This window comes from Ambystoma mexicanum, chromosome 11 (assembly GCF_040938575.1).
Source record: "Ambystoma mexicanum isolate Mex_15411 chromosome 11, UKY_AmexF1_1, whole genome shotgun sequence".
Lineage (NCBI taxonomy): Eukaryota > Metazoa > Chordata > Amphibia > Caudata > Ambystomatidae > Ambystoma > Ambystoma mexicanum.
In genome coordinates, this window is record NC_090934.1 from 451,884,110 (window position 1) to 451,903,578 (window position 19,469).

General features: G+C 41.5%; 1 protein-coding gene across 1 annotated transcript in view; it reads right to left on the reverse strand.

Annotated features, from left to right (window-relative positions):
* LOC138503505 (tolloid-like protein 2) overlaps positions 1-19,469 on the reverse strand; it is a 189,435-nt gene that overhangs the window by 43,620 nt on the left and 126,346 nt on the right. The window contains exons 14-18 of the mRNA XM_069623290.1: positions 14,261-14,486; positions 9,366-9,484; positions 7,829-8,048; positions 2,949-3,067; positions 2,504-2,729 (exon numbers count right to left, since the gene is read on the reverse strand). Coding sequence (XP_069479391.1) covers positions 2,504-2,729; positions 2,949-3,067; positions 7,829-8,048; positions 9,366-9,484; positions 14,261-14,486 — 910 coding nt within the window. The remainder of the gene's footprint in view (positions 1-2,503; positions 2,730-2,948; positions 3,068-7,828; positions 8,049-9,365; positions 9,485-14,260; positions 14,487-19,469) is intronic.

Below are 19,469 nucleotides of genomic sequence, written 5' to 3' on the forward strand. Positions count from 1 at the left end.
TTCTATATGGTTTAGAGTCTCAATCACCATGGCTACCAAAAGTCTTTGATAAGCTCGAAGGCAAATTCTGGAAAGCAATTCTTCAGCTGCCTCAATGTATTCCGATTGTTTAGATACGGTATGAATTGGGTCTCACTTCTCTCTATGCCCAGTATCAGTGGAGAACATGTACCTTACTGCGAAAAACTCTCCTACCTCACAGTGAGCACAATCTTTTACAATTTTTATCAAATTATATTTTTCATACTGAACACCCTTTTGTCAAACAGTGGTTGCGGGCAATTTATCGCACTTTGGTAGAGGCAGATGCACCACTTAAATTGCTCTTGACCAATCCAAACAAAGTAAAACAATTAATTTACCGCAATGATTGGATTAACACTCGAAACAAATGCTTGCAATATAAGTCTGCAATTCCTGAAAAATTTCGACATAAGAGATTGGGATGTATTGAACCTTATCTCTTAAAATTTCCCTGTAAGAGAACGCGCTCAGCCATTCTCAGAATGCGCCTGAACTTATGGCACACTCGTGAACTTTTGGCCAAACGGAAGGGCAGTGTGGAGGTGGCCTCCTCTTGTAGATTTTGTGGTGATACTAAAGCCTTAGAAACCTTAGAGCATATACTTTCGCTTTGCCCCGAGCTAATTCAAAAACGCCTAAAATTTTTCTCATGGCATTGTAGCTACCTAGGGAACTTAGGATCAGTAGAAAGATGGTCCACATTATTGCTGACGACCAATGTTTCTCTTCAAATTGCCATTGTCAATTTTCTTTATGGAGTGAACTTAACCTGTTAAATAATTGTTGCTGTTTACTTGAGTCTCCGGTCATTTATCCAGGAATGGCATGTTGAATCTTCTCGTTTTTAGTCTTTCTAGTTAGACGTGTTTTATATGAACTGTATTGAATAACTTCTTTTTCTCCTTTTATTGTTCATGTGAATTGTACATTATCTTAATGCATCAATTGTAATGCCTTAATCAATTATAATGAATTCCTTCTTAATTTCTAAATCTTAATCTTATGTACTTTTTAAGATCAACTGTACGTAATATTTTGTATTGAAAAGTTGATTCATTTCAACTATATCAATAATAAATGAAGACACATCTGCACAGTTTATAAAAAGTCCAGCGAGAGTATCTAGGGCCTTTGGAAATGACTATAGACCCACGTGTGCTGTATGGTAAGATACATTGCTCACTTGTTACATGTTGCACAAAAGTTGCAACATGAGAAAAGGACTAAAGTAAACAAAGTCTCCCAGTACTGACTGTCTTAAGGGCATGTTAGTTTCCCCATAAAAAGTGAGCGAAAGCCCAGAGGAGTGCAGCTGAAGGCTGTGCTTCTCTGGCAAAGTCAGTCAATGGTGTCTAAACAGCAGCAACAAGTTTGGGGGTTGACACATGGAGGGAAAATTACATACACATGTGACATCTTTCCTAACACCTTGTTATATAAACATAGTAAAATTAAACACTTTTCATTTACTAACTCTGTCTCTCTATTTACTATAATACTATTACTAACTCTGTCTCTCTATTTACTATACTACTATTAAATTTGCATGTTTTACTTCACCAAACCTCCAATACAATATGGATTGGGATAATGATCCTTCCCCAACAAATAATTTTCAAATCAGGGGACTCAAAATAGTAATATATGCTGCATTTCAAGACAATACATTTGTAAATTAAATCCATGGCACAAGGTCTTGTCATTCAAGTCAAGTAGATGGACAATATTAATGTAATTTAATCAGAAAAGGAGTCCTAATATAGCCTGGTAGTATTTATTAACTTTGTGTGTAATGTTGAGTTACTAAACAAACTAAATACTCCAATAAACCCAAAGGTTAAAGTGTAAGGCATACGTCCATTCATATACAAAGAAAAAGGAACATTAAAAACAATCATCAGCATGCGTTTACATATTGGGCCTCATCTAGAGTTAGGCGGTAACTAATAGCCCTACCGTCAAACCCCCCGGCGCTATTAGCGCCGGATCACGGGTTTGGCAGAAGGGTTATTGCCCATTCCCCATTGGGCCCATTCGGGAATTCCTCATTCCCCATTGGGCCCAACGGGGAAAATTTGCGCTTTTACCACTGGCGGATTTCAGGCCGGCAGTAATCGTGCCGAAAATCAGCAATTTTGCCGCAGATTTCCACCCAGCTCAGAGCTGGGGGGAAATCCGCCACAGCCATGATCTGGCAGACCCTTAAATGTGGCGGTAATAGCGCTACCACCACATTTAAGGGTTACCACCAGACTCGTGATAAGGCCCATTATTTCCTCTGTGAAAATAGGAAGTAGCTAGAATTTTTTTTATTTAAAAAAGTTAGCACTTTTTAAATTGCTCTTTGTGCAGAGAGATCATTAATAGCGGAATGGATAAGTTAAGGATCATATCATTTGCTAAATAGTTACTTTAAAAGACACACTTCTTACAAGAGGTGAATCTATAGAATGAAATAATGAACAAGAAATATAATTACCGTTGCCATAAGAAGCCTGGAAACCATTTCCTGCAACAAATGAATTGGCGACAAACTCCACCAGCATCTGATTGGATGAGGATGTTATTGCAAGGGGGATGATTTGTCCACAAGTTTTATCCATAAGGACGGGGGCAGTCTGACTGCTTCCATCATAAACCTTGACATAATCTCTGGTGCATCCCGCTGAGGCCTGGATATTAAAGATATTGAACCACAGTGAAACCTGAAAGGGAAGTGTGCAAAAAGAGATTAGTTTACAAATAAAACTCTTTCCCATCATGCGTTTACAATTGTGTTTTATAATGAATAAGTATATAGAACATAAACATTCATTTTCTTCAATGTCTCAAAATGGGCTTTCCAATAGAGAGTACACTCATGCATTAAACTGAGTAAGCAACCATTGTGCCCACATAAATAAACCTGTCACCACCATGGTCACCTTGTTATTAGCTGGAAGTTGAATTTGCCAGAGGGAGGGTGCGTTGTTGTCATACGGGGTCGGGTATCTGGGAGTGGCAATGCTCCCTGTCAGGCTATTCAGTAGGATCGGAAAACGAACTGTAAGGTAATGAAGAACACAATTATATGGGGTGTCACATCATTTACGACATTGGAGCAGCGAGAAGATTAAATAACCCTGAACAGACATGAGCAAAACAGAGATTTATAACAAACTGCTGAGCATTACATGTGCCAGTTCCAGGAGATGTGAGAAGGAACAATGAATTACGTCTGCAAGTTTCAAGAGAAAGATGAAGGAACAATTCCTTACACCAGTTGCTGGTACCCAAAGGATCTGACAGAACTCTAAACAGTACAGCATCTTGCAGTCCCAACAGATGTGTAAAGGCACATTGACCTACCTAGCATCTAACAGGTCCAAGACCTATGAGAGACCAAGAACCTTCATTATTTAAAGTGCTTTGTTAGGTCTCAGGTGCTTCAACAAGGCTGGGACAAAGAATGATGGAATATTGTGGTGGGGGTCCATGTGCTGTAACCTTATCTCCTGTCTGGAAAGTCTGATGTCTGTGAGTTGTGAAAAGAGAGGTGTGGTGTAATAAGTGTGTGGTGTGTGGATGTGAGGAAAAAGGGAAGGGGAACTGGGAGTGAAGGCAGTATGGGAGGGTGGGGAAATCAGTACTACTTGATCAGTTTTTAGGAAACAAAAGATTATTGAGTGCATAACTAGACCTAACCATGAGTAGCCTTACCCAACTCAAATACATGTGTATCATGCTTCTACGCTACTAGGAAAAGATAGTGGGTCACTGACATGAGATGAGGGATGTATGAGCCTTGGCCCGAAGAAGATGAATTATAATCAAGGGTTGGGTCATATGTATACATATTTAGGCACAAAATATAAGCGGAAATAGTTGAAGAATAGGCTGAGCATTTTCGAGTTTTGAAGGATGGTTGAGGATTTGGTTAATGTCCCTGATGACCCTTAAGAAAGCGAAAATGTAATTCCAACACCCTGTGTCACCACTACATTTTATGTTACCCTGCATTTAAACCAATCCCGACTATGTGCTCCTTGCAGCACTGCAACAGGGAGCCCCCGCCATGTATGAAAACATCCCAGAGGCCCCAGCACTGAATATAGCGTGCGCCCCATTAGTGATGGAGACAGAGTACAGGGTGTGGAGGGAATTAGAAAGAGCGCTTCGAAGGACAGAGGCAGAGCTTGTGTGAGTAATGTTGAAACAGGGACGGAGGCGAGGAATGCCAATAGGTACCGATAAATGGAGAGCAGGTGATATTTTATTTCGGATTGATAGTAGAGTGATTGAGGATGTACACGTCCAAGTGAAGGATGATGGGCACAAAGATGAAGGGCATAGAGGGGGTTACCGTGTGCTGACAGTTTAGACTATGAGTCCATTAGAACAGACATAGAAGTGGGAGCAGCAGAGGCAGGGGAATCGACAACAGAGGAGGAGCAGGGGGAAGAGATACCACCTTGGGTGACACCAAGAATAGAGAGTTTATGATGTCCAAGACTTTGCATGCGACCAGGACTTATGGCGGTGGCGAAAGGGGAGAAATGGGGGAGAACGTTAGACATGGATAAAAACAATTTTGTGATGCTGTACGAAGACCCTGCCAAATAGTGCAACAATGATGGTGTTGATAAGAATGGGTAGAGTTCCTCCTCTCAAAAAACAAATGTATACCCAGACTGATAAATGGGATGGGGTCATAAAACCAAGAATGGCGAAAGTAGAGCAGGATTTCACACCACCAGGGACCTTTCCCTTCCCTCTACCTGACCCTGAGAATTATGTGGAGCACTAGGTTGACTTAGCAGGAGATGGGAGGTGTTGTTTAATGATGGGCTCTCCGGATAAATATGCTTGAGGAGAGGGGAGTTTATGCCATTTGTGTAGGGGACTAAGACTGCAAGTGTAAACTGTGGATGATTTAAAAAAAAAAAACGTACTGCTAGAAAACACTGTGGGGCACTAATACAATATTTTTCCATGGCTGTAAAACACAAGCATCCATGCTGGTGAAGACTCAGACTTAGAGGCTCACATGGAATTTCTTTTTTACAGTAAGCAAGTCATTAGCAGTCTAGCAAATATAACATTGCCAGCTGAATATATGTAGGCAATGAGAGTGATAATGGGGGTCATTACGAGTTTGGAGGTAGCCATGGCGCTATTAGCACCATGGCTGCCTCCAAACCCGGGTCTGGTCTGACTGAATGGAGACTTACCAGGTCATTCCGACCTTGGAGGACCCGGTAAGTCCCCATTCAGTAAACCATTACCCATTCCCATTTGAGCCCCTGTAGGGCTCAATGGGAATAGGTAAGGCGCTAATAACGGGCCCGCAAATTTCGGGCCCGTTATTAGCTCCAAGGTCCCTTAACCGAACCCGCAGAAAACGGCTGGTCAGATCAGCCGTTCCTGCTGGGACCCTCTAAGGGACCTCGGAATAGGGTGGTAAGGGTTTACCGGCACCGGCATCCTTACCGGTGCCCGTAAACCCTTACCGCCCAACTCGGAATGACCCCCAATATATTTGTTTGAAATTACCTTACAGGCAATAGACTGCTCTTGGAATGCTACAGTGAAGTGAAATGCATGCAGTAATTTGATAAGAAGTACCTCCCTCAATACATTTATTTATGTGTAGCTAAAAAAGTTGTATACTCCATTAGACAGACATATTGAGTCTGTGCACTGTCATGTCGATAGAATACATCTGTGTGGAGAGAGATAACCCATTAAAAACTATATTCAGCTGTGCAAAACACTAGGTGAGGAAGCACATTCTATTTTTGCCATTGATGGTTTTCAAATAAATGATCAACATATTAATTATGATTTACATTAATTTGGAGAGACCTAGCATGAATCTTTCGATTCTGTCTGGTCTATAGATACTTGAAGCACAGGAAGCCATATGTGTCAGACAAACAAAATGACATTTGTCCTGATGGAGGCCGTGGGAGTGAGACCACTCTACTAATTCATGAGGCCAAAACACATCTTTGTCAACATAGTTTGATAATAACAGTGTCAATATTCATACACTGCACAACGAGCCAAGTGATAAGGCGTAGAAAATTAAGTCAATCCTTTGATCAGTAGGAAGGGTTACAGTCATGGATGAGGAAAATGTTCAATAAGCGATATGTACAATGGTAAGCACTTTAGTCCTGTGTCTATGACAATGTTAAATATCTGTACTGTATATTGACCTGTGTAATGATTTAAAGGTTCTTGATATGTGAATTGAATGAAATAAAAGATGAGTTTTGTACTCAGACAAGTACAGTGGTTCCAGGTCTCTCCAAAATCACCCTGATCAATTTGCTGTTGTATAGATGATAAAATGGCCATCATATGACCAACCAGATTTCTATCTAAGCCCTAAGGTACACACCTATCCCTTTGTACTAGCAATTTACAGTTGGATGTGTATGCATGAATATCAAGCCGTAGACATTTTATTTCACTAACTGTCTGCAAAATGCAGTTGCTCAACCAAGGTTTAGTAATATTCGTTCCAGACTGTTTGCTTTTGTATTTGAGTATACCATTTCTTTTAAATGATGCATTCATCTTTAGGTGGTTCTTTACAGAGTAGAGTTTAATACAGTTAATGTGCAGTGTAGGTCAGTAGGCATCCAATCCAATAGTATTATATCGTCAGCATAAGAAACCGTTTGTATCAGATGATCATAAAATTTGAGGGGGAATGTGACCTGCATATGTGTGCAGTGGCACAAAGACTGTACCTTTTGTTATCCAGCCGAATCGTGATAGGTGTGCTGCGGTGGAGATTACTAAAGCATTTCAAGAAGTTTTTGGGAATAAACAAATGCTGTAGTTTAATCAGGAGACTGTGTCAGAAGGTCAGGAAAATTCAATGACTGCAACATATAAAGACAAGGAGCTCTTACTGTAGGGCATTTAATGTCAATAAACTATGCGTCATGGATCATGCTTTTCTTCAGCCTATCTGGGCATCTGTTAGTATATCATTTGATTTAATGCATGGATTCATTCTTCATAGTAGGATTTTGCAAAATACTTTTCCCAAGTTGTCTAGTAAAGCTATGTATCGATATGACACAGGGTCATCTCTATTTCCTTTTCCATGACGCCGGTATATATCCTGTACTCAACCTTTTGATAAATACGGAATCTGTATAATCAGCCCAAATACATTGTCACTGAATTCTACTTTCAACCATCATGAAATGTCCCAAAACATCAAAAGGTTTTAACTAGCACAACGATTTGAGACCTACCTTCCTAGCCTGTGATGTGCTCCTTGTGATGCCATTGTCCTAACACTATGTCAAGTGATAGTGTCAAGCCACAGACAAGCCAGAGACTCCACTGAGCCATGTAAAAGGCTATTCACCTCAATTTGACTGTCAGAACTATGCAGCCCCAAATTCCTCTGTGCCCAGAGCACTATCATCATTTTCCACCTGTCGTCCAGTGGCTCTCCACCAATTGCCCAAGCCTTATATTGTGACCAGACCTTCCATGGTGAGTTTGTTATAGCTGGTGCTGTCCCTTCAATTGCAGACACACCAGTGGATGGGGGATTCTTCATATACCTTGCTTGTCAGCAGCCCAAATTAGAGATTTATTATAAAAATGCAATTGCTTGTGATGTTTAAAATCTCTCTTTAGAATATATATATATATATATATATTTATACGGTTAAGTTCCATTTAGTCATAGAATTGTACTGTATATACTGTGCATGGGCCCAATCCATATATACATACACAGAAACAGCCATAGAGCTAGCTATATGTTCTATATCATTATGAATATACTTACAGAATGAGTATGTCACTAGGAAGCCAGTGTTCACCCTGGGGTAAGGACTGATAAACACAAGACGTAGCATGTTTCCATAAGAGATCAGGGTCCCGGTAAATTGCGTACAGTATTTTCCCAAAAGACTTGAATCTGGTTTTGCATCATCGTAGATGCTGAGAGAGTCATCCATACAATTCAACTGTGGTGCAAATCTAAGGGTAACCATATTCAGTGCTATCTGTGTGGGAAAAAAGAACGTAGACAGGTTGGTCAGAATGTTTAACTCTAAAACAAGTTGTGTGAAGGTTGTTCAAATAGTTTAAATAAAACACATTGGGCCTCATTACACGGACGGCGGTAAGGGTTAACGGTCACCGTTAATGGCAACGGTGACCGTTAACCCTTACCGCCGTACTACGAGGTCCCTTTGCGGGTTGGAGGAATCAACGCCTGCTTCTTGCAGGCGTTAAGTACCAACCCGCTAAGGGACCTCGGAGCTAATTACGGCACCGCAAAATTGCGGTGCCGTAATTAGCGCCTTCCCCATTCCCATAGAGCCCTATGGGGCAGAAATGGGAATGGGGAAGGGCAATGGCGGAAGGGGGATTTACCGCCCCTCCAACCTTGGAATTGGGCGGTAAATCCCCTTTCCGCCAAGGCGGTGCCGGTAATTTACCGGCATGGTCCAGGGTGCTAATAGCACCCTGGATTACCGCCTTCCGTGTAATGAGGCCCATTGTGCGTAGGAGGTACACATTATTTAAATACACCAAAAACCAAATTCTTCTATTGAAAGTGTGCTCTTACACTAGGCCACACTAGTGGAAGATGTGCACTGTACCAAGGGCAATTAGCACAATATTTGCTGGGGTACACCCAAGTCATCAGGTTGCTGAAGGGGACACAACACATGGGGCAGATAACAGCCCAAGCTGCAAAATGATGGTCAAATGATAATGAGGAGCTGCTTTAAACACTAAAATCAGAAAAGGGGGCTTTCTTGGGAGTGTCCACGGAAGGATTCACCAGGAATTCTATATCTACCTGTAAACACAGACCTAACATAGCTCAAGGCGTATTCTAAGGTCATTCTGAGAGGAGGATGCTTTCCAGTGGTAGGCCGGAAAACTGAAGAAATTCATTTTTATAATTTCCATTGCCTTTCTAGTAACTATTGGTTTGCACAAGTGATGCTAGCAAGTTATGCATAGTTTCTCCTGCACCACCTTTCTTGCAAAGATAGAAAGAGGTTGTCAGAAACTACTTATGTGCAACATCTAAATTACAATCTTAATGAAAACCTGTCACAAATTACAAAGTGTCAATGGGTGATCATACTGAAGAAGTGCTTCTACTAGGAACATAGACAGACAAAAAGATAACAATGAGGGCTACATATGTCACTTGCTGAAAATGTGTTATCACAATTAAAACAACCAGTAATCACAAACACAGCCGGTTGTGGAAAAGGTTAGTGAAGACAGCCAACAAAGTATGATATGGGGTGATAGGAAGCTAACATGGATACATTTTTTCTGCTGTAATGCATCCTAACCTTGAATCCTGCAGGTGCTAGAATGTTCCAAGTGCAGTCAGTTAACATGGGATAATCAAAGGGATAGTTTGGTGAAGTCAAAGTTCCACTTGTTCTGTCAAAGTTTCCTCCACAATTTCCTAGACATAAAAGAAAGAACAAAGGTAATGTCTTCACAACCACCAAACTTGAGGCCATCAGTGATTCCTTCAGCACCAGCACATCCACTAATTCCCCCAACCCCAACAACACTGTCACATCTCACCCCTCTCTTAATGTTGATAATGTCTATTCCTACCACACCCATTTTAGCTGTCTACCACTGGCCATGCTTTCATTGTGCCCACAACACACCTTTTATTGTTACAACCACCACCACCACAAAAATAAAAACACAAACTATGTTTTTGTTTCCTCACATACAAAGATGCTTATCCCACTGAGAATTATTCAAAACAACATATTAGTCTGAATACACTACGTTTAGTTTTGTATTATTATTTTGAATCTAAGCTCTGTCAAGATGATTGACCATCAGGATAACAGGCACACTTCTATTTTGACCCTTAAAACTATCAGGACAATGACGGTTGGTCCTGTAAACACTTCAGAAATCTGTTGATTCTGTCGGATACAGCATACATTCAAAGATTTTACAATGAATTGACTCAATTTCACAAATATTTGGCAGCTGCTCTGGCCAGGTGATAACCAAGCAATACATTGCAAGTGCACAAATGGGCACACGGTATCAGTAATTTGGCTTGTGATTCAGAAGCAAACATGCAAAGCATCCAGGTGCTAGCAAACCAAAAGCAAATGCAATGTGTACTTTGTTAGTTCGGAAGGGATCATTATCAGTTGGGATAATGACCCTTTCCCAATTTATGGCCCAAGGCAAATATAAGGCTATATATTAGTACGCCTGTTCGGGTAGTCTGTAAGGATATCTAGGTTAGTACTGTTTATGAGCTTAGTCTTGTCACATTAAAGAAACCTTTTCCACACTGACAGCTCAGAGACTGTTGTCGTCAATAGCGCTAACTTCTCAATTAGGGGTTGAGGGAGGTTATGAAATGAAAGTCAACTGTTTATGAATGGGAATGGAGTACATAGTTTCTCCCCATCACAACAAATTTAAACTACAATGAGGGTAAGGAAAAGTAAAGGGAGTGAATGGACAGATTTCTACCACCAATCTTTAAATTAAAAAAGAAGGAAGGAGGATGAAGGAGTCTGTAGGTTGACATTGTAGTTGGGCCACTCAACGTGGTTGACATTAGGGCAAAACTATAGATTCTCTAAGAGGTCGATTGTGGTCAATCACAGTTTGTGCATTCTCATGTCAAAAGATGGACATGTGGACATGAGTAGAATGTGAGGTCTTATGCCCTGTGCATTACTTATTTGCTTATTCTTGCATGCTAGTCAAGGTTCTGTTGACATTGACTCACTTCGACTGTCTTCCGTGTGCTTGCTACGGTGCCTTTCTATGTTGTCCCATCATCAGCCTGGCCAAAGTCACATTAATAAGCAGTTAACAATGTACAGATGCATCTGGAGACTTGATACATCCATGTGGTGTGCATAGGTCCAAGCTGCATATTGCTGCTATACTTTCGGTAACCCAAAGAAACAGAAACAGAAAATGTTTCATTGAGTCTGCCCCAACCTCACTTAAGTTATTTCTAAATGACTGAATGCATCATTACTTTTTCTGATGCACAAGATAATTAATATAGCATTATAGACGGAGGAAAGCAGGGAAGTTCACTATCTCAAGCAATATGGACCCTTTCTAATGCCTTTAAGGCTATTCACAAATGGTGCTAAAAGGTTTTGCAATTGTGGTGCTCAAGTAAATACATGGGTTTAACAGCGAGTTAAGTAAATAGAAAAATGCTTTGGTGAATTAAATGGCTTGTTTTACTATTAAAATAACAAGGTTCTGGAATTAAGTTGAAATAATGGATGACACCTTTTTCATTGCTGTTACTGCTGATTCATGTTTTGTATCTATGTTCTTCTTCCCCTTCTTCTTCTGAGGATAATATGAAGAGAAATTATTTATTTTGTTTCCTATCATGTTTAGTTTATCAGGATGCTTGCAATGAAATTAATTATCAGTAGTTATTGCGACTGGATTCCAAGACTTCTGATTGGCTCTGAGGAGGTCAATAATGGCATTCTTGTGATAATTCGTGTGATAATTCAATCAGTGACATTCTCATGCATAGCACAACTTTATACATTGATTTGTAAATTGTAAACTAGCCAGTTTAAATTATTCTTATTTTGGGATGCATGTGATATAATATCACTATTAGCACCATGGCTGCCTCCAAACCGGGCTCCATTACCGGGTTCCTGCAATGAGGACTTACCGGGTCATTCCGACATAGGAGGACCCGGTAATTCCTCCATGCAGGAACCATTCCCCATTCCCATTTGAGCCACCATAGGGCTCAATGGGAATGAGGAGGGAGGTAATAACGGGCACTTTACAACTGGCCCGTTATTACCTCCATCTTCCCCTCGTGGGACCCGGAAAGGATGCCTGGTTTTACCAGGCATCCTTACAGGGTCCCGCAAAGGGAACCTCGTAATCGGCGCTCCCATAATGAAGGGTGCCGGTCCCGTACCGGCACCCTTCTTTATGGGAGCGCCACCCTTGTAATGAGGCGCTATCAGTTACAAGAAGCAGATGCTAAAAGGATGCAATTAAAAAAGGGGTTGTACATGTCCTAAACTGAAGTTGCTTGTACAAACAAATGGCAAACCTCCATGTTTGTTAATGAGAATTAAAATTGAACAGGTACATACAGGGTTTGAGATAAGCTGAAAAATATTTTTTTTCTGGGCAAAGCTGGTGTTCTGTTCTCTTTGGTGAAGGGCAATTGCTTCCATTTTCTCAGATTATTGCAAGACTATATTTACCCAGCTGACAAAGTTATATTGGCTTCAATCTGACAGCAACTAAGAGGACGTTCAGTGGAATGATTAAATGAATGACACCAATTTGTTAGGATTGGATTGGCTAACAGGGAAACACTGGTGGAACAAAGTACCTGAATGGGAGGCCCTAATCCTTAATAATTCGTTTTAAACCAGCTGTCTCAGATGGCAAAGCTCCACTTATCTGAAGAGGATGGAGTCTACATAACTTCAGATCTGAGGGGGCAGATGGTAGAGGACCAGTTGATCCCACAAGACTTGTCTGCCTGGGTAGAAGAGCAAGCAGACAATTTAATGACTAGGCCAGGACTGTAATTCGAATCTATGGGCCTAAATTGGTAAATGACCAATTTTCCAAATTCTCATTTGTAATGCTTACTACAATAATTTGGAGGCAAATCTAAATTTCAAAGTTGAATGCTAAGGAAATAAGAACCAAACAGCATTCAGAGGTAGTGAGTCTATTGCTTGACCAAAGAAATGCGCTTTTTTAGTTTGCTCATTTTTTTGATCCAATTTTAGCACCAAAATGTAGATGGTGGGTTGAGGTAAGGAAATATTGGTGGGGTTAGGGGTAGGAAGTGGTTATGGGGGCAGGGTATAACGGGTCTCATCCTTCATTCTTCATTAAAATATTCGAGCAAAGAAATGAGAAAGAAAATGTAAGCAGTTTCTTTTCAAGCAATAGCCATCCCTTGCTCAGATGCCTCCACCCTGAGCCAGTAAACTGCTAATGTTGGTAAAACCTTGCACTTTGTACGTTTTTCCAAATTCTGATTTTTTTGTGATTGTTTCAACTTATTGGGGCTCAATTAAGCAATTTTTACCCATTTTTGAAACATACAACTTTCTTTTCCATGGTTACACCAGAAAGACGCATAGTAGAATCTTTGTTAGGTAAGCTTTTCAACTTTCCCTGTGCTAGTGAATCACTGAGTTTAGCATGGTACACATTTTGGCACATCATCCAAAGATAGCCTGTGCTGCCCCTCATAGTTCTTTAGCCAGGATAAGTGGCTCCATCAAAGCAAAGAGGAACCATACGAGGAATACTTGCAGAGTTTTTAACCATTTCCACTTAATGGGTTATTTAGGGAATTGTCTGTAAATGTCAACTGTTCCCTGGCCTGCCACTCCACAGCATCACAATTGTAAGTATGATTTCGGTTTTACTGTGTCACAAAGGCTACACGCACATTGTTGGTGAGTTGTAGATAGTTTTAACATTGTAGAGGTAAATAGAATAGTTGGATGCTGGATATTTATTCAAATACTGTATTGCTAATATTAGCAAATGCATATTGTTTGGCAATACCATTGTTAATGCCTATATATTATCTCTAAAGAGAATATATGCATATATGCTAATAAAGAGAGTGTGAGCATCCTTTCTTAATGTGTTTCTATTCATAAATGTAAAATACACTCTATTGCCAGTTTAAATACATGTTGGTTTAGAGATAACACTTTGTAGGGAAACAATTGATAGCATCTACTATTTATCATACACGTAATAAGCACTGGTCATAGATACTCTAGAGGTAGATTCACAACAATTTTGCTGTCCAATAGTAAGTTAGGAACTCAGGTGTAATAGGTCCTCTTTCACTAAGCACACAGAACCAACTTTCCTTCGATCCATGCTTTAGCTACAGCAATATTCTCTGCCCCAAAATGTGGGCAGCCCCATGTGGGCATTTAAAATGCCTTTCAGGTGGAGGCTAGGCCCTGGCTTGGGGGATATGATGGACATCATGACAATGATATGGAGATGTGGGGTAGGGGTGGGGGTTTACGTCAAGTTATAGAATGGAAAAGACTTCTCTTCTGTGATTCCAGATTAACAATATGTGCACAAAGGAGCTCCCTTCCCTGGGTGTCTACTTCTAAGCATATTCGTGACAATATTATTTTGGAGGAAATTTGCCAAAATGACACATAAGGAGATACACTAGTCTCACCTGAATTGTATTTTGCATTAAAGCTGTTTGATGTGCTTGGGTTACTATAGACAAACTCTACCAGCATGGTACTATCACTGGCCAACAGTGAGATGCCAAGACCCTGCCCACAGGTCCTGTCCAATATGATAGGTGAACTCCTGCTGTTGCCATCAAAAACTCGCAGGTAATTGGACTGACAGCCTGTGGAGGACTGGATGTTATAATCATTGATCCACAGGAAAACCTAAATGGAAGAATAGGAAACATGTCATTTCTATTTTGCCTGTTTTAGAACATTGCATTTTAATTTGGATATTTGTAAATTCACATTAATATTGCACAAATTGTCTACAAGAAATACACAAATCAGAATACAATGCCTACAAATTGGTTTCCTTTCTAATCAGAGAGCTCATACAATGTTGATCTGTGTTTTAGAAAGGCTTGGACACAACCTAAAGTACATGTAGGTAGACATTTACGTAGGCAAACTCACAGTTACCAGTAGGGGCACTGGAGGTATACATTTTTGGAGTTGTCTCTTAAAACTTGTTTTAAAAATGGATAGCGACGACTCCAGCAGCCTTTAGATAAATTAAATTTTGGATCCAAATATAACCTTAACAAAATATGCTATAAGAAAGAATTGGTGACCCAGGGAAACATGAATCTCACCCTGAAACTATGAAAACCCAAATAAATGTATGCCAAGCCGCGCCATGAGAATTCTAATTTTCAGGCAGGATGCAGTGTTCTCTTGTTATAAAATCTGCTTTACCCTACTGCCCTGTCCTTATAATCTCTTCCCTGCTTTGCTTAACGTGCTGTTAATAAGTCCAAACTATATATTGATGCTACACTTTCCACTACTCAAAAAGAATGTTGGAAAGTGGGACAACCTTTACGGAAGAGTAAGTGTAAAAGCGACGGACATGTTACAACTCGTGGGTGCCCATTTTTTCCTGTATTTTCTGTGTCATTTGTATGGGGTGCAAGCCACAATAGCCCCGTCTACATCCCTCCACCCCTTCCCCAAGCCCTAAAATTAAAAAGAATATACTCATTCCCTGCACTCCCCCGAATATTATTGCATGAATAAATGCAGCAAAACAGTAGCGATGAGTTGGCCCCTCTGGGTTGGATCTGTACAGAGGAAGAGTGCATACTAGTTGCAAAGGCAAGAGGTAGCAAAAACTTCTTTCATCAATTCCCCTCATGAAGATATCTTTCTGCAGGAACCTGGAGAAGCCGGCTTGGAACAAATGTTCCCCCAAGAAATGAGAGTGGTGTGTGTTCTATGCAACTGTATAAGCCATTCTAACTAGGGGTAGGCCAAGCTGCAGGACTTCACTTTTGCACACTTTGCAAACTGAAGTCTCATAGTTTCGAGACTGAACCCTACAATCTGTATAGGAGATCCATGTAACTCACTGATAATCAAACGATGCATAGATGTAAGCACGCCCATGATAAACCAGATTAACAGCCTTTTTCGGTCATCTACTATCCCAGGCACGTTAAAAGAGGTGTGGGTAACCCCTCTCCTTAAAAAGCATTTATGAATCACCAAACTTTACGGAACTACAGAGCTATCTTAAGTGTCCTTTTTCATTGAAACTGTTGGATGGGCTGCCAAAATTCAACTTCGAGATTACTTGGAAAACGAAATGAGACCTGGAGACAGACAGTCAAGTTTCAGGCCAAATTGATGAACTGAAATGGCCTTAATGATTGTTAAAGATAGCCTTCAAAGATATCCGATAAAAGACATACAGGCATCTTTATGCTTATGGATCTCGCAGCCACATTTGACATTTTAGAGCAAACAATATTTTTTAATCGCCCATTATTAGAGTCCACATTGATATGGTTTACATCCTTCATGTCTGATAAAACATGTAGAGTAAAGGTAAAGGACAATACCTCAGACCCAGAGGTGCAGAGGTGTCTCGCCATTGCTTTTTAATATCTACATCAAGTTGTTTCACAATCTCTTGACTGACCGCGCTTTCAAATCAGGTCAATGATATTGAGATCGTTTTTAAGCCATCAGGTTCATATGACAATACCATTAATTTATTCAGGAGATATTCCAAGACAGTTGAGATAGATTATTGGCTAGGTCTCAACCAATCAAAAACACACATGTTGTTCACTCTATCCTCTTATGCATTATTTAATAGGCTTCCCAGGTTGATAGTCCTACAAGAATCTGGATGTACAGTTTAGGTGTAATGTTTGACTATTCACTTTCTTTAGCTTTTGATATAAGGAGTCTATCAAGCTCTGTACATTACCATCTAATTATCTTGTGAAAGATTAGGCCCCTGATCTCTGAAGACAGTTGTGCTATCCTAGCTAGAGCCATAAAAGGCACAGAATTGGTCTACTGCACCAGTCTATATGCAGCTTTGAAAAAGCAGTCGATCAGCCAGCTAGAGATTCTTCAAAATGCTGTTGCCCGTGTTGCTACAAACACCAACAAGAAGGCACACATGGCCCCTGTTTTGAGGATGTTACATCAGTGCCCGATCCAAGCCATGGTCAAGTTGAAACTTCCATTCCTAATTGTCTTCCAAGGCTGCGAAAGCAGGTATTTCTTCCGATGGATTGGATTTTATTTATAAAGCGCAACGTTTGCCCGGCATCTTGGTGCTCCCTGTGGGACAGCGAAGGAAAAAAGCCTAAAAGAGGAGCATTTTAAGAGATTTGCAAAATGTGTGGTGAGCAGGGGTAGCTCTAAGCGAGAGACCGAGAGAGTTCCAGAGAGTTGCAGCAACCACTGAAAAGGGCTGTACCTGACCGGAGGGACAGTCAGCAGACAGGCATTAGCTGACCACAAAGCTCGGCTTGGGATGTAAGGCAAGAATGTATTACTAAGATATTCTTCCCCCTGGTCATAGAAGGGCCGGTGGACCAAACAGAGTGCCTTGAACTGAATACGTTTAGTCACTGGTAGAAATTGAAGCTTGCGAAGGACAGGAGAAATATGGCGGCCCCGTGGAGTAGAAGTCGCCAGCCGGGCTGCAGAGTTCTGAATAACTTGCAAGCAATAGAGTACATATGTGGGCTGGCCTAAATACAGGGCATTACAATAGTCGAACAGCGATGAGACCAATGCCGAGATATCAGAGGCAAGGAGGTGAGCCGGAATGAAGGGAGTGACCAGTTGCAACAGCCTAAGCTGGAAATGGCTCCGCTAACAGACAGAGCTCACCTGTGGCTCCATCGACAGGTTGATGTGAGTTTAACCCCCAGGTCCTTAACTGTGGAGACTGACTGAGGAAAAGGGCCCAAGGAGACCAGCCGGAAACCAGGTGTCCAGATAGAAGCAGCTGCAGCGGGGCCACCACTAAGACCTCAGTCTTATATCTGTTCAGTTTAAGCCAATTATCAAGCATCCACTCCCCCACGGCCTCCAGACAGGCACGAAATCTGGCAGCTGAACCACAATTTGTATGTTGTCAGCATATGAATAGCAGAGGAAGCCATGGGAGACTATCAACTTGGTCAGAGGCTGAACATAGATATTAAATATGGAGATGGCAATCCCTTGAGGAACACCACAAGTGGGAGCCATAGTCATAGAAAAGAAAGGAGGAAGAGAGAGGATCTGGTGACGATCGGCAAGAAAAGAGTAGAACCAGGCCGGAACAGTACCCGAGAGACCAGCCCCAGCCAGCCGACCCAGCAGGACATTGTGATCGATGGTATCAAAGGTGGCTGACAGGTTCAACAGGATCAGAGCACTGATTTTGCCCTGGTCATGAGTCCAGGTTGTCCATGACCAAGACTAGGACACTCTCAGTACTGTGACCTGGACGGAAACCAGACTGTGAAGGGTGAAAAAAAGAAGATTGATCAAAAAGGTGGGGAGTAAAGGACAGACCAAAGATTCCAAGAGTTTCCTCAGGAAAGGGAGGTGAGAAATAGGCCAAAAATTGGAAGGGACCATTGGATCCAGCAAAGGCTTCTTTAGAGGCAGGATAACTGTAGCCAGCTTCAAAGAAGCCGTGATCACTCCGGTCGAAAGAAACGTATTACTTGCTTCCGACAGCAAATATACAACATGGGGAAGGATGTCCTTAATAAGATGGAGAGGGCTAGGATCAAGAGGGGAGGACGACCTAAGACTAATAACTGCTGTGGTAACCTCTGAAGCAGAAACAGTCAGGAACACAGACAAAAATGCAGTAGAAGAAGATTCAGATGACCTCAGTTCAGCAACGGGAGGTGAGTGAGAAGTCGCAATGTGAGCCTGAATAGAGCTAATTTTGTCCATAAAGAATAAGGACAGGGAATCACATAGAGCCTGGCAGGTGGGAACCGAAACCGGTGAGACGATAGAAAGATTACAAAACACCTTGACGCTTCTCTGGGATGATTCACAGAAGTTGAAATTAGGGATGTGAAATAAACGCATTTGGCGTCGATGATAGCAAGGTAATACTTGGAGGCAACCTGGGAATAAGCTTGTCCCTAGGCACATCGGAACACCTCCACTTACGCTACATCTGCCTGCACTGCAAGCGAAGGGCCCGCAGCTCGTCTGTAAACCACTGCTGGGTGGGGCTTAAGGACAGCCTAGATTATTTAAGGGGGGCGGGTCTGTCAGCGACTTTACCCAGTGTAGCCACAAGTGAACTCATGGCCACAGGAGACGGCACTGAATGATGGGCCTGTATAAGAGAAACCATATCAGTTTTGGATACTGAATGTAACCCGTGCCACAGGATCAATTTGGCCTGCGGGCGGATACCGGCATACTGTGTTCCAAGTAAAGGGGACCACAAAGTGGTCTGATCACGGGACTCGAAAAGCCAGGAAAACAGCAACCTCAGTCCCTGATGAAAAGATTAGGTATAAGGTATTACCTAAGGAGTGGGTCTGCTCACTGACCAGCTGGTCGAGGGAGAGCTCTTTCATAGAGGTCAGGACATTTTGAAACTTTGAGTTCTATACCTCATTCACAATAAGGTTAAATTCACCCAAATGATAAGGTGCACATGCCTCAGCTGTAAATATGCTGCAAGATCAAGGAAAGCATCCACAAATAGGGAATGCCCAGCCAGGGGGCCAGTAAACCACCAATAAGTGGACACAGAGTTTCTATGGGCGTACCAGCATTGCTTCCATGTTGGCATGGTGACAAATAGTAAGAAAGGAGCCACTATAGCAGAACTTAAAAATAATGGCAGTGCCCACTGTGATGCTGGAAATGCATCGG